This window comes from Mauremys mutica, chromosome 9, assembly GCF_020497125.1.
Source record: "Mauremys mutica isolate MM-2020 ecotype Southern chromosome 9, ASM2049712v1, whole genome shotgun sequence".
Taxonomy (NCBI): domain Eukaryota; kingdom Metazoa; phylum Chordata; order Testudines; family Geoemydidae; genus Mauremys; species Mauremys mutica.
Genome location: NC_059080.1, coordinates 99,966,885 through 99,979,923, shown reverse-complemented (window position 1 = coordinate 99,979,923; position 13,039 = coordinate 99,966,885). Strand labels below are relative to the sequence as shown.

Genomic DNA, 13,039 nt, shown 5'->3' with positions numbered 1-13,039 from the left:
CATTAGCAGACACCTGAGGATATCATCACAGGGATCCTACAAATGTGGCCAGGATCAGTTCCTCCCTACTGGCACCATGGCAGAAGATCAACACCTTGAATACCTTCCTGATCTCCCCATATCGTTGATCCTGAGGGGATCTGCCATGGCAAAGGTACCTCTGAACAAGGCAAACACCATCAGGCTGCTAGTGAAGAAGTGGATGTTAAACACCAGTTCATTGCTGGCTCTCTGGGGAAGAATCTCACAGGCAGAGTGGCACCAGCATCCCTCATGTGGGTGATCTGTACCACATTGCAGTGATCAGTCATGCCTTCTGATGTGCCCACATGCTATGCAGGATGTTTCTCACCATGGCACTCTAATTTCAAGAAGTGAATTGCCAGGACCCCTCCAACCAAGATGTCACCTACCTGAGCAGCTCACAGGAAGGGAAATTTGGAAGAGACAGGAGGCTTTGCTTTGTTCTGGACACATGCCTGCAACACTACATAACAGGAGAAGCATATCTGCTGCCACTGGACATGGTGCAAGGAATGCCATGAGCTGGGAGTCCTGGTGCCACAGGTGAAGCATGCAGAGCAGTCATCACTCCAAAGCTAGAGCTGTGCTGGAGAGGACCTGAAGGATGCTATCAGCTGCCAATACACAGGGGGGAAACATGAAATGGAAGCCAGACCAAGGCATGGTATTCAAGGTGATGTGCAAGTGGGACACCAGCAACCACTTCCTCCTTGGGGGCAGTTTCACCTGTTTTTTGCCAACTGGAGGTTCATCCACAGGGCCCAGCTCAACTGCATTCCACTGAACAGAACCATGGGAATGGGACAAGCCATGCAGGAAGCACAGCTATGCCAATGAGATGCTAGCCTGTGTAGCTGCAAGCCCCATTCTGGACCCTAGAAACTAGCATAACATCACCAAGTCAGAGCTATCCCACCACCCACTGCAAAGGTGGACATGAACACCACCTTCCCTGGAACAAACAGCCAACTATGGCCAGTCATCACCAGTGAGGGCCAGAAGATGATGGTGGCCATCATAGTGCCCTTTGAAAACAGGACCCTGGCCTTCTGCTCCACCCAGCTCAAAAGGTGGAGAAAAAGACCCCTTAGCTCAACCCCTTGAGCTAAGTGTTACCAGGTTCAGGTGCATGTCCTGATTGTCCAAGCCCTGGGCACATGGGACCCCAGTAATGAGCAAGTGAGAATGCAGAATTAGTCAGTGCTACATTCAGCTGATGCAGCAACTCATTGTGTCAGAAGCCATCAGGTGATGGGACATCCTCAATACCAGGAGGGATGAGCTGGAGTGCTGATAAGCACAGTGGGGAAAGTAACTGAGATAATCCATGAGGGAAATTTTCTAAGTGCACAACTGACCTTAAATTCTCAATTACTGAGGGACAGTCTTCACTCACTACATTTGCTTTCAACAACCAACTCTAACTTCACATGAGTGATGTACCCAAATATTTGGGCACACTACTGAACTGTAGTAAACTTATTCACCTAAATTTGGGTTATTGATGTACTATATGTATCTTACAGCTTTTCATTTGTGGATAATCTAAGCACTATACCCACATATAAAGACTCTTCTTAACCTGTGTAACTCTTAACATTCAATCAGAACTACCATGCATAGATGGAGAAGTGGGAGGTTCCTTGTAGGATTTAACTATCTTCCTCTGTTGTACACTTGGCACTGAGCTGAATTGCATTTCAGACATGATCAGACTGTTCCAAGAATGGCCCTAATGCTGAGCTAGTGAAGAGCCCTCTTAAAATAGTCTTTCCCTAAAAGTTGCATGCAGCTTTCCTACTAGTGTGCTACATGGAAGAATAAACATTTTGACAAGTGTCTTGCCAAAACATTTTGGTTCTGACTGCTTTCTGAAATAGTGGGGCTGCATCTCATCGCTCTTGCCTTCTTTGCAGATCAGTATGTTGTGATTGGAGCCCAACGAGATTCCTGGGGTCCTGGAGCAGCGAAGGCTGGTGTGGGAACAAGCATGCTGCTGGAGCTTGCCCGTGCAATTTCTTCTATGGTAAAAACAGGTAAACAATGAAACCCTTAAGCCCAAGTACGCTTTCTGCTGTAAAAGGAACAAATGCAAGCCAGTCAGTCCTGCTTGATTGTTCAGAACATGCTTACTAATTGCTAGGGTTAACATAATACTAACTAGTGAGTGAAATGCTCCTGAAGAATCTCTACCTTCATTTCAGCTAGCTAAGAGGTCTCCTCACCACTGTGGGCCCTGCCACAACTTCATCCAAGTGCCACTTGGATAAGACAGTTGGAGTTGCCAGTTGAACTGACAACCTAAACTCTTCTACCAAAGAACTTCATCCTGCCAAGGTTTTCTGTGGTGTCTTGGGGTGGGGGAAAGAAAGTAGAATTCAGCAGTGGCTTGCTTTGTCAGTTTGTCAGGGGTTCTCAAACTGGGGGCTGGGACCCCTCAGGGTGATATTGTGGGGGAGGGGTGGTGAATTGTCAGCCTCTACTCCAAACCCCACTTTGCCTCCAGCTTTTGTAATGGTGTTACTGTATCTAGTGTTAATATGGGGGATTATGAAAAGGGTAACCAGTACAGACGTTTGAGAACCACTGGCTTAGGGTCTTTCAAAGCTTATCTGCTGGCAAAAACTCCTCTTCTATAGCAATGGCAGCTTTACTTTGTCTCAATCCTATCAAAGCATTCCTCTTCTCCTGGAAGTGCTAGCTACTTGTATACCATAGTACCTAAGTGCCCCAGCCATGGACCAGTGCAGTACAAAGACCCCAAATTCTTTGGCATAGGGCAGAGTATAAGACATGGTGGCAAATTGTTTTCCAGTACTGTCAATGACCATGTTGGTTAGCATAATAAGCTGTAGTCTCGGCACAAGAGCAGCCTAGCTAAGTGTTTGGCTGTCACAGCAAGTATTTCACTGAGTAATCTTGCAAATTAAGGTGTCAAACCTTAGGTTGCTTAACTTTAAAGATTTTGGAAGACTCTTCCAATGTTCATGTATAAATTAGCATTTATACAACTTGCATTTTGGCTATTTGATGTATGTACATTGCAGTACCCACCATGATATAAATGAGGCATACATCTGTAGCAGTGAGGGGTAATAACCATTGGAATAGTTTACCAAGGGTCATGGAGTCTCAAAGACACTTAGTGAGGATTGGATGTTCTTGAATTAGAACCTCTTTTTCGGAAGGAATTACCTTGAGGAAATGATCTCTCCTGTGTAACAGGAGATCAGTCTAGATCACAATGGTCCCTTCTGGCCTTGGAATCTGAGTGTTGGGCACTCCTCAGGTAGTCAAGAAGGAATAATCTGTGCTCCTGGGGGCTGGTGACAGACTAGGGCATTTTTTGGGGGGGAGGGTGGGGGGAATAACTATTCAGTGCCAGATGTAGTCAAATTGAAAGTGACCTGAGGTAACTTGTGTGAATGACTTGGTTAAAGAAGCTTTAACCCCCCCCAGGTAAAACTGACTGCAATTAGGTGTCAAGTTTGGATAAAAACATGTGGCACTCAAAGGACTCAACAAAATCAAGAGTTGTTTTGTTCCTTCTGTTATATGGGCCCTCTTAGATGGATTGTTCTCTTCTTTCAAAGGCACAATCTATACCTGTTGGTCCTACATCTATAATTCAGCTAAAGGCCTGCAGTCCTGGTATCTGGGGAACTTTATTACAAGTACACCACAAACTACTGTTCTGGCCCAGAGCTCAACTTTTTTTTCTTATTTAAAGGTGGCTATAAGCCCAGAAGAAGCATTGTCTTTGCCAGCTGGAGCGCAGGAGAATTTGGAGCTGTTGGTGCCACTGAGTGGTTGGAGGTAACTAATCTTGGTTTGATCATTGATGCCTTGTACCTACTCAGAGCATACCTCTTCTGTCTCAAACTATACTAGTGTTAAAGTTACTGCCTATTAACAGGCATGGTTTTTCTCCCATTTTTAGGGTTATTCTGCCACACTGCACACCAAAGCCTTTGCATACATCAACCTGGATGCTGCAGTTGTAGGTAACTACTGCTCTGTTAGCAAATCTACAAAACTCTATAAAATTAGAACTGGTCAAAAACAAGAACTTGGCAAGCTGTCACCCTTCCAATGTTAAGCACTGAAAGGACCAGGCTAAATTTAAGTAGCTACCAGTGCCCAATAACTAGAATAGCTGGTACATCAGGTGCTTTGGGTTAATTCTGCTACTGTACTATATTGTGTCTTAAAACAGTCATTACTGATGAAAATAGAAATGGCCCTAAAGAGAAACCACAATGCAACTTCATTCCTATAATTCTTGTACTTGTATTGGCAACATGTTCCAAATCTCTAACTTCTACCATCACAGGTTCAAGCAACTTCAGGATTTCTGCCAGCCCAATGCTGTACAAAATAGTGGAGCAGACTATGATGGGGGTGAGTCCTAGTCTCTCTGGGCTAGTCTGAACCATGATCCAGGTATACAGGGAAGTGCTTGGACAGTAACTTTACTCTTCATCTTATTGCAGGTGGAGTATCCAATAAATGGGAGAAGCCTGTATGACAAAGTTGGTTCTGACTGGGCCAAAAAAGTGTAAGTCTCCTACTCTGTTTAACAGTAACTTCAAAATGCTCTCCTATCTGGAGCAACAGAGTGAACCTAACCTCTCTCAACCCAAATGATCCCCTCATAAACCCCCATATAGGAATAGATCCACTGACTAGGCAGTCACTCTAGCTTTAGTGCTAAATTTCTTGCTACTCCATTCAAATCCTTGAACTACAGCAAACCATTAGGACAACCCCTTACCCATTATGACTTGGTTCCCATGTCAATAGTGCAATAGTTGAACATGCAGTGTTTCAAACCAAACAGATCACATACCAATCTAGCTTTCCAGCTGGTCCAAGGAGAGCCTTCTAGGAGATGCTGGTGTTCATGGGACTGCAGAAACTGGCTTCCTAAAGCTCCATTCCCTTAACAGGAATGCCCTGTGCCACCGGGCCAGGTGTGGCCATCTATTTTTAGCTTAAAGCATCAGTTATTGTAAATGTTGGATTGGGTAACCTACAGTTCTGAGTAACAATGCCAATATTTCTCATTGCAGTGTTCCTTTTCGTATGGATAATGCAGCCTTCCCTTTTCTAGCATATGCAGGAATCCCAGCCATTTCGTTCAGTTTCTATGATGTAAGTCACTTATTTGTGGTAAACAACCTCTGCCAAATGGAGTAGGAATGTAAATACAATTTAAGCTTCCTTGCTTACAGTAAACTTATGATAGGTTTGACTCTCCTGATCTAGCTAGTTGGAAGAATTTAAGATCTAATTTGGTTTCATTTTAAGCACAGTGCTAATGACTTCACAGTGGATTAGAATCTGCTAAAGAGCAACTCCTGACAGATTCCACTGCTCCTGGGGCTCAAGGCTTCTTACTACCTCCTGGACTGATGTGGAAGCTGAACTCAGCAGTGCAGGGGAGTCAACTTTAACCTCGGCAGCACAGCTGTAGGGTTATACCATCCTATTTCAGTACTCCCCTCTTAGCCAGTGAATGCAGTCTCTTGTATGAGCAGCTTCCTAGTTCTTTAATGAAAGGCAAGATCAGACTGTTAAAGTACACGGGTGGCCCAGAGGTAGAGCAGTTACTTCTAGACTAGATAGCTGTCTCTGGCTCTCATCCAAACTTCAACTATTCAAGCCTTAAATTCTTACTCTTCCTTCAGCCATTGGTTCATACAGTAAGACTAAATTATGGTGAACTAAACAGAATTCTTCATGGCTTGCCTGCATTCCAGACCCTGCTTACATACTTCCTTGTGTATGTAGATATGAAGCCTGTGTATTAATGTGAGTTTCTAAACAAACCTACACATTCCTTTTGAATGGAGCTAGAATTCCTGTTTACCCAGATGTCTCATGTTTCACTTTCTCTGTAGAATTAATAGCACTAATACAATAACGATGTGCCTGTTCTACATACTACAGGCATAACTCAAAGTTTAGCTGAGCAGAGAAGTCAAATTACTCTTCTCGAAGCTCAAATAAGCGCTACAAAGTTAAACCTCCAACTCTTGACACTTGCATTAATGCTTCTGCAAATATTTGATCATGCAGCTTGCTGCAACTCTCATGATATTGTTTGAGTGGATACTTATGTGAGAAGTTATATCTGCTAAGTCCAAATGGCTTTTGGCAAGTATTCTTGCCAGTGGAACTTGTGTATTGCTGGTGTATTGTTTTTTGCAGAAAGCCACCAAGGGATGTAAGGGTTGATGTCTGAGTTTGTTGGTAAAGCTGTGCTGCAGAGCTGTGGAGTATTAGCTAATCACTAGGAAATGTTGGGTGGAAGTAGACAGCAAGCTGCTGTGCCAAAGTGGTGGTGCTGGCATGCATACAAGTAACACTTCCCTATTCCTCATCTTGGCCTTCTGTAGGGCAGAATGAGTGCTTGGCAGAGGTGCCAAATACAGTTCAGTGTGGGAGCAAAAAGAAGGGACTGGAGATAGCAGGTCAGTCTAGTACAGCCACAGAGTAGGGTAAAACTCACAGCTAGAGAAACACTTTCCCAAAACCAGGGTTAGGTATAAGAACTGAGTGCAAATGCTTTTTGTCTTGCAGGATGAGGAAGGGTATCCTTACTTGGGCACCAAGCAGGACACTTGGGACAAGCTTGCCTCATCTGTAACTAGTCTGGATGAGCTGCTTCAGACAGCTACAGAAGTGGCTGGCCAGATGGCTATTAAGATGACATATGATCACCAACTTTACCTGGATTATGAGCAATACAACCAGGAATTGCTCAAGTTCGTAATGAAGATTTCTCCATATAAACAAGAGATAAAAGTAAGTACCTTCCTAATGGAACTAACTTTAAGGTTATGTAGGGCTTTTCACTAACCCTAAACACTGAAATCTGCCAGTCTTACCTTCTCGTGCCCACTGATGAGCTAGGGTTATTGTCCATTCAATTCCTGGGGCTGCCAACGAGAGCCCCAGTGTGGTGACCTGGCAAAATGAGCCAACTATTAGATGCTGGACAGAGATGCTGTTAGCTATATGAAGAGTAGCCTGTTAACTCCTAAATCTCCCTTTCTAGCTTGGTATCCAAGCTAGAATGGAAATAAAATAGCCAGCTGGAGATACTATAGCACCCAACAAATAGCATTAGCAGTAGTGCACATTCACATACCCAGATTGAACCTCATCTGGATGGGCTCTTCTAAAAGGGCCTCTGAAGGTATAGCTGCTTAAGTTAAACTTCTTGAGCAGTGTCCATCCTAAAAAAGCTACCAGTAACTCAGGCTATGCCTATAGTTCAGTTTTTAGCATAACTTGTCTCAGGGTGTGAATAAATCTCCCTTCTGCATGACAAGTTACACCAACATAAGCGCTGGTATGGACAGCACTAGGCCTGCAGGAGAGCTGCTGCTGCCAGCCTAGCTACTGCAGCTCACTGGATTGGCACAGTAAAGCCAGTGGGAGAGTGCACTCCCATCCACTTAGCATAGCTACACTAGAGAGCTTGCATAGCTGCATCAGTGCAGCTGTGCCACTGAACTCTAGTGTAGCCATGCCCTCAGTCTTTCAAAATGGTCTCCTGGTAAGATTTTTACCAACTCAGATTCCCAACCCTGTCTCCAGATAAATCAGGAGTAAAATTACTTACTATAGCTCCTCTCCCTACAAGGAAATGAATCTGACCCTTCAGTGGCTGTATTCTGCCCGTGGAGACTTCAGTCGAGCTACAGAGGCACTGAGAAGAGATTTTGAAAACACTGACCTTAACAACAAGCTCCTCTGCCGCATGATGAATGACCGCTTCATGAAAGTAAGTATTCTGAGCTTGGTTAAAGAGTTAATTTCACTCCTTAAACCAAAGGAGCCCAATAGCAAATAGAGCATTCATGAAGGGTTCCAGTGTATATTTGGACTAGAGTCCACTGGATTTATACCCAGTGACTGGTGGACTAGCTGATGTATTCTACCTGCAGCCACATCTCAAGAGGCAGAGCTGCTTTCCTGGATCAGGGCCTGCACTTACAAAGTGGTCACTTCATGCCTTCCAACAGTTGTTGTTGGATTAGAAAATGTCTCTGGCCCATGTGGCTGCCCTGGTAAATCCTTAATTCACTTCCCCTAGCAACATGTCTAGATGTTAATAGCTAACACTGTGGCAGAACCGCCATGCAAAACCTAACAAACACAAAAGCCACTAGGAGGGGATGTTGAAACCACTTCTGAGTGTGGGTTTTTTCCAGCTCCTAGATAATCCCTGGCTTCTGGCCCCTTCACCACTTGTCTCAGTTCTTGATTACTGGACTGAATTCCTGCCAATGTCAGTGCAATTCTAAATTTTATATTTCCTCTTAAGGGGGAGTACCACTTCCTTTCTCCATACGTCTCTCCGAAGGATACTCCTCTACGTCATATCTTCTTTGGCTCTGGTTCCCACACTCTGTCAGCTTTGCTGGATCACTTGAGCCTCCGGAAGACCAACCCAAGTGCCTTCAACCCAGACCTGTTCAAGAACCAACTGGCTCTGGCAACCTGGACTATTCAGGGTGCTGCTAATGCCTTATCGGGTGACATTTGGAACATAGACAATGAGTTTTAAATGCATTAACCTTAATGCTGGGGTGCAGAAACAGGCAACCCTACTCTTCCTCAATGACACGGAGTGAACATTTACACTAAATCTGACAGGGTATTTGGAAACCTACATTTTGATCAAGTAAAACTTCAAATTTGATTTTTGATAGGGAAACTTCACAAGCAGCTGTTTAAGCAGGGATTTCAGTCTATCCACTAAACCTGCATCTCCCTCAGAACAAGAGGTTCCTCTGATTACAGTATAATCTCACTAAACACTACTGCTTGTGGTGCTACCTTTCTATTGTGCTTGAAAAAACAGGTCAGACTGATTAAAGCCAAGATACAGTCTAATCAAATATAAATTCTGGTCTAAAACTAAATTGGTACCGTTGAGTGGGGAGGTACCTTTTGTCTACCTGGGTTCTAAAATGTTGGCTTTCCCTTTTGAGGTCAGTCCTAAAGTTTAGTGAAGGCAGAAGATCGCCTTCATAACAGTTCATGGGGAAATTCATAAGTGCTTCCAGCCTCCCTTCTGGGGCCATGAAGACACCTTGACCTCAAGTAAAAGCTGACTATTTTTTTTCCACAGTAGTAGCCCTTAGCTGCTGAAAGAGTCAGGAAGTTCTGAAGTGTCTAGCTACCCAATTCATTGTTACCATGTGAATGAACAGCTTGGCTTCCCAAGAAGAGGTGACTTAAAGACTAACCCTCTTACAGAAATTTACATCACAAAGGGGGTGAAATCCAGAGATTAATTTATGCCCCTTGAGTGTCCTGGCACAGTCTTTCAGATAAAACAGGCCACATGGTAACCAATAGCTTTGGATGGCTACAGCTGACACTTCAGACCCTGTTGCTGTGAGGCCTTTCATGCAATCTAGTCTTTGCCAAACCAAAATTTGGCAAGCAAAGTAAGTTAGGCAACTCAAGGAAGGCTCTCATTTGGCACTGAGATATTTATTTTATTTATTTATCAGTGACAGAGTTCACTATAAATGGTGTGTTTTTTTTATAGAAGATAATTATCGGAAGCAGTGCCTTCCATAATTATGACAGTTATACTGTCGTTTTTGAATAAAAGCAGCATCTGCTATTACAATCGAACATGATACTGGAATTTTGCATTCAATTTTTTAAATGAAGCAATGGTCCATGAAGCCTAAATCTATTAGACAATTACCAATTCAGCTTTCCATCATTTTCAGATGTGGACAACACACATGGAGATCTTGAGTAAGCATTTAATCTGGTACTAAGTGCTCACTTCTAAAGTGCATCTCAAAATTTAGGGGTTTTCGGGAGTCAAACAAATTAAAAACTGCAATTAAGCTTCCCTCGGACTTACTGCCTAGCCCTGAGGTCAGGCTTCTATCTTCCCCTGCTTCAGTTGATGACCTCTGTCATTTGTACAGGGAGTGCAGCTCCATAACCTGCTTTAGGCCTTGATTGATGCAGAAAAGCACCTCTGAGCTTGGCAGATAAAGGTTAACTGAAAGGTCTTAAGGATGCATTAATTGGGTTAACCATAGCCCTGCTTCCACCCTTGCTAAGCCTAGGGTGTTGTACACAAATGCAGACTTATACCTCTAAGATCAGGCAGCAATTCAATCACATGGCAGCTTTGCTGCAAAATTTCCAGTACCTTATGTATCATGAAAACCTAACTCATTATCGGGAGCAGTGTCTCCCATAATGTATAAAGAACAAGGTAGTTTTTGCCTACCAAGGTGTTATATCGGAGGCAGTGATCTCCATATGTTGCACTAAGGGTGTATGTAATTATCGGGAACAGTGTTTCCCATAATTTTCTTATGCTTATCATGCAATGACATCTACAGAGCTTGATGGTTAGTATCTAACGTATCCTCAAATTCCTGCAATTCTAGTTCCACTTTCCTGTGGTGCTGATGCTAGTGTGTATTAGGCACTCAAATTTTTTTAAACCCACTCTGTAGGTTAAACTGTTTCAAGTTGTTGTGCTGTAATCTATCTAGGTACATGACTGCTGGGTCTGACTGTTTAGCAAATATTAGAATAGTAAGGCTGTTTGATCTGTCTTAGAAAGGTGAAGGGAATTGACTATAAAGGCTTGAGGAATTGCTATAGTGAACATATGGTACTCAATTTTAACAACTCCACTGTTTAGTCTCATTATGGTGTGTAAGCCTGTACAACTGATTTTGTACTTGTTAACATCAGCCTAACTAGCATCACTAGAGACTAATCAGTTCAGCAGACAGCAAGGCTTTGAGGGTCCACATCTGCTCCCTAATCAAAGACCAAGTAGACTCCCTTGTTCCTTCAGATATGTTAGTACTTCACTGGTAAGTTCCTCAAGCCTATTTAGGTTCTGCTAAATGCTGCTGTCTCTAGCTGCAGCCAAAAAGCGCATCCTACTAAAGCACTCACCCTGCCCCATTACAGCAGGGTGCTGCTCTGAGCCCCAGTGCAGCCCACTTAAATACAACTGGGTTTAGACTCCTGGTGCCTGTGCTGGAGCTGAATCTGCAGGGAACTTAGACCAGGCCTGTTCAGTGGCAGCTCAGGGATGGGAAGAGTAGCTATTGCAATTAGAGGCTAAAATAAGCCCTTGAGACTTCATTAATGAGCTTTGAAGAAGGTTGGTCCTGGCCATAAAAGACAGAGCTAAATTCAAGTGCATACATTAAAATCTGCTGCTGATACCATCAGAGCAATCTTGATACCTCTTACAAGGAGGTGACCATGTGGCACTCAAACAAGTGATAGGACTAAGTCTCAGTCCAGTTTGGTGAAACTCATGTTATGGTTGGAAGTTGCCATAGCACTTGCATGCATCTTGAATTCTTAGGGTCTGTAAACTTTGCCTGCTACTAAGCATATGAATAAGACAAACTCTGTCCTGTAGCTAGACAAGTCATAACTAATTACTACAGGTTCTGTTCATACTTTCTTGCTCTTGTACTGAAATTTGACTTTGGGATGGGATATTAATTTGCTTTGTTCCTGCATTACCTGCTGTCTCATTAAATAAAACTTGAAAGCTTCCATACTGTCTCTCAATCTTATCACTAACTGTAAAATAGTGACCACCTCAGACCACTTAGACTCCTAATTACCCACCTAAAGCACTATGCTATGTATAGCAGTGAAGTACTCTTTGCTTTACAGAGTGATGGCTTATAAACAATGCCATGTGCCTAGTGCCATAAGGCTCCAAATTCCCCAGCTACTGTCATGAAATACCTCCCCTTGCCATCCAAACACCTATGGCTATTGGATGATCTCACTGACAAAGTGTTCTCACCGATGGTTTGATTGGTTCACATGTGGGCTTGGTGCATGTGACATTGGGAGGTTCTGCCAAGAACTGACCACTTTCCAGGTGTGCCCAGCTACTTAGCTCTAACTGCTCTCAACCCCTGGCTCCTACACACTTGCTCTTCCATCCATGGAACAATGCAGGAAACATGCAATGTAACAGCAAAACTGCCTGGTGGGGGAAGTTGCAGAGGAGTGGTGGTGCTTGCCTGCAGCAAAGTGGCAAACCTCAGAATGTTGTAGCAACTTTGGCCAAGGGGAAGAAATTAGATCCACAGCTGGGAGACTGGTTTATGGGCACCTCAGTGATCTACCCAGTTCACCTCCCTTCAAAGCTATTGCTTCAATATCTGCACATTTGAAGCAGAGGTCACAGCGTGAGATACGCAGTGTTTGAGACTCTTAGAAGTAGCCTGGCATACCATGGACAGGAGGTGGGTGAAACGCACATCAAGGACAGCTGTAGATTCTGAATTGCTGTCATTGTTCTAGGCATGAAGAAATCAGGCTTCAATGTGTACTGGACCTAGCAAACCAGGGCTGTAGTTCCACCAAAATGCTATAGATGGTGCAAAAAACAGGAGTTCTGGTGGCACCTTAGACTAACAAATTTATTTGAGCATAAGCTTTCATGGGCTACAGCCCACTTCATGGGATGCATGCAGTGGAAAGCACAGTAGGAAGATAGATAGATAGATACACACAACATGAAACAATGGATGTTACCATACACACTATAAGGAGAATGATCAGTTAAGGTGAGCTATTATCAGCAGGAGAGAAACTGTTAGCAGTGGTAATGAAAATGGCCAATTTCCAGCAACTAGATGTGAGGAACTGTCTGGGGGCGGGGGCCAGCAGAATTAGCATGGGGAAATTTACTTTGTGTAATGGCCCATCCACTCCCAGTCTTTAGGCTTGAATAATTTAATGGTGTCCAATTTGCAAATTAATTCCAATTCAGCAGTCTCCCATTGGAGTCTGTTTCTGAAGGGTTTTTTGTTGTAATGTGACTTCTAGGTCTGTAATCGAGTGGCCAGGGAGATTGAAATGTTCAACTGGTTTTTGAATGTTATAATTCTTGATGTCTGATGTGTCCATTTGGCCAAACCAGTCTATGTAAGACTAATGTACAAGGCAGAGGGGCATTGCTGGC

The 13,039-nt window shown here is 43.6% G+C and overlaps 1 protein-coding gene across 1 annotated transcript in view; it reads left to right on the top strand.

Moving 5' to 3' along the window:
• TFRC (transferrin receptor) overlaps window positions 1–10,730 on the top strand; it is a 36,743-nt gene extending 26,013 nt beyond the window's left edge. Inside the window, exons 11-19 of the mRNA XM_045030339.1 lie at window positions 1,941–2,060; window positions 3,755–3,840; window positions 3,965–4,028; window positions 4,358–4,425; window positions 4,518–4,582; window positions 5,097–5,178; window positions 6,610–6,834; window positions 7,679–7,819; window positions 8,363–10,730. Of these exons, the coding sequence (XP_044886274.1) occupies window positions 1,941–2,060; window positions 3,755–3,840; window positions 3,965–4,028; window positions 4,358–4,425; window positions 4,518–4,582; window positions 5,097–5,178; window positions 6,610–6,834; window positions 7,679–7,819; window positions 8,363–8,605 (1,094 nt within the window). The 3' untranslated portion in view covers window positions 8,606–10,730. The remainder of the gene's footprint in view (window positions 1–1,940; window positions 2,061–3,754; window positions 3,841–3,964; window positions 4,029–4,357; window positions 4,426–4,517; window positions 4,583–5,096; window positions 5,179–6,609; window positions 6,835–7,678; window positions 7,820–8,362) is intronic.
• The last annotated feature ends 2,309 nt before the right edge of the window (window positions 10,731–13,039 follow it).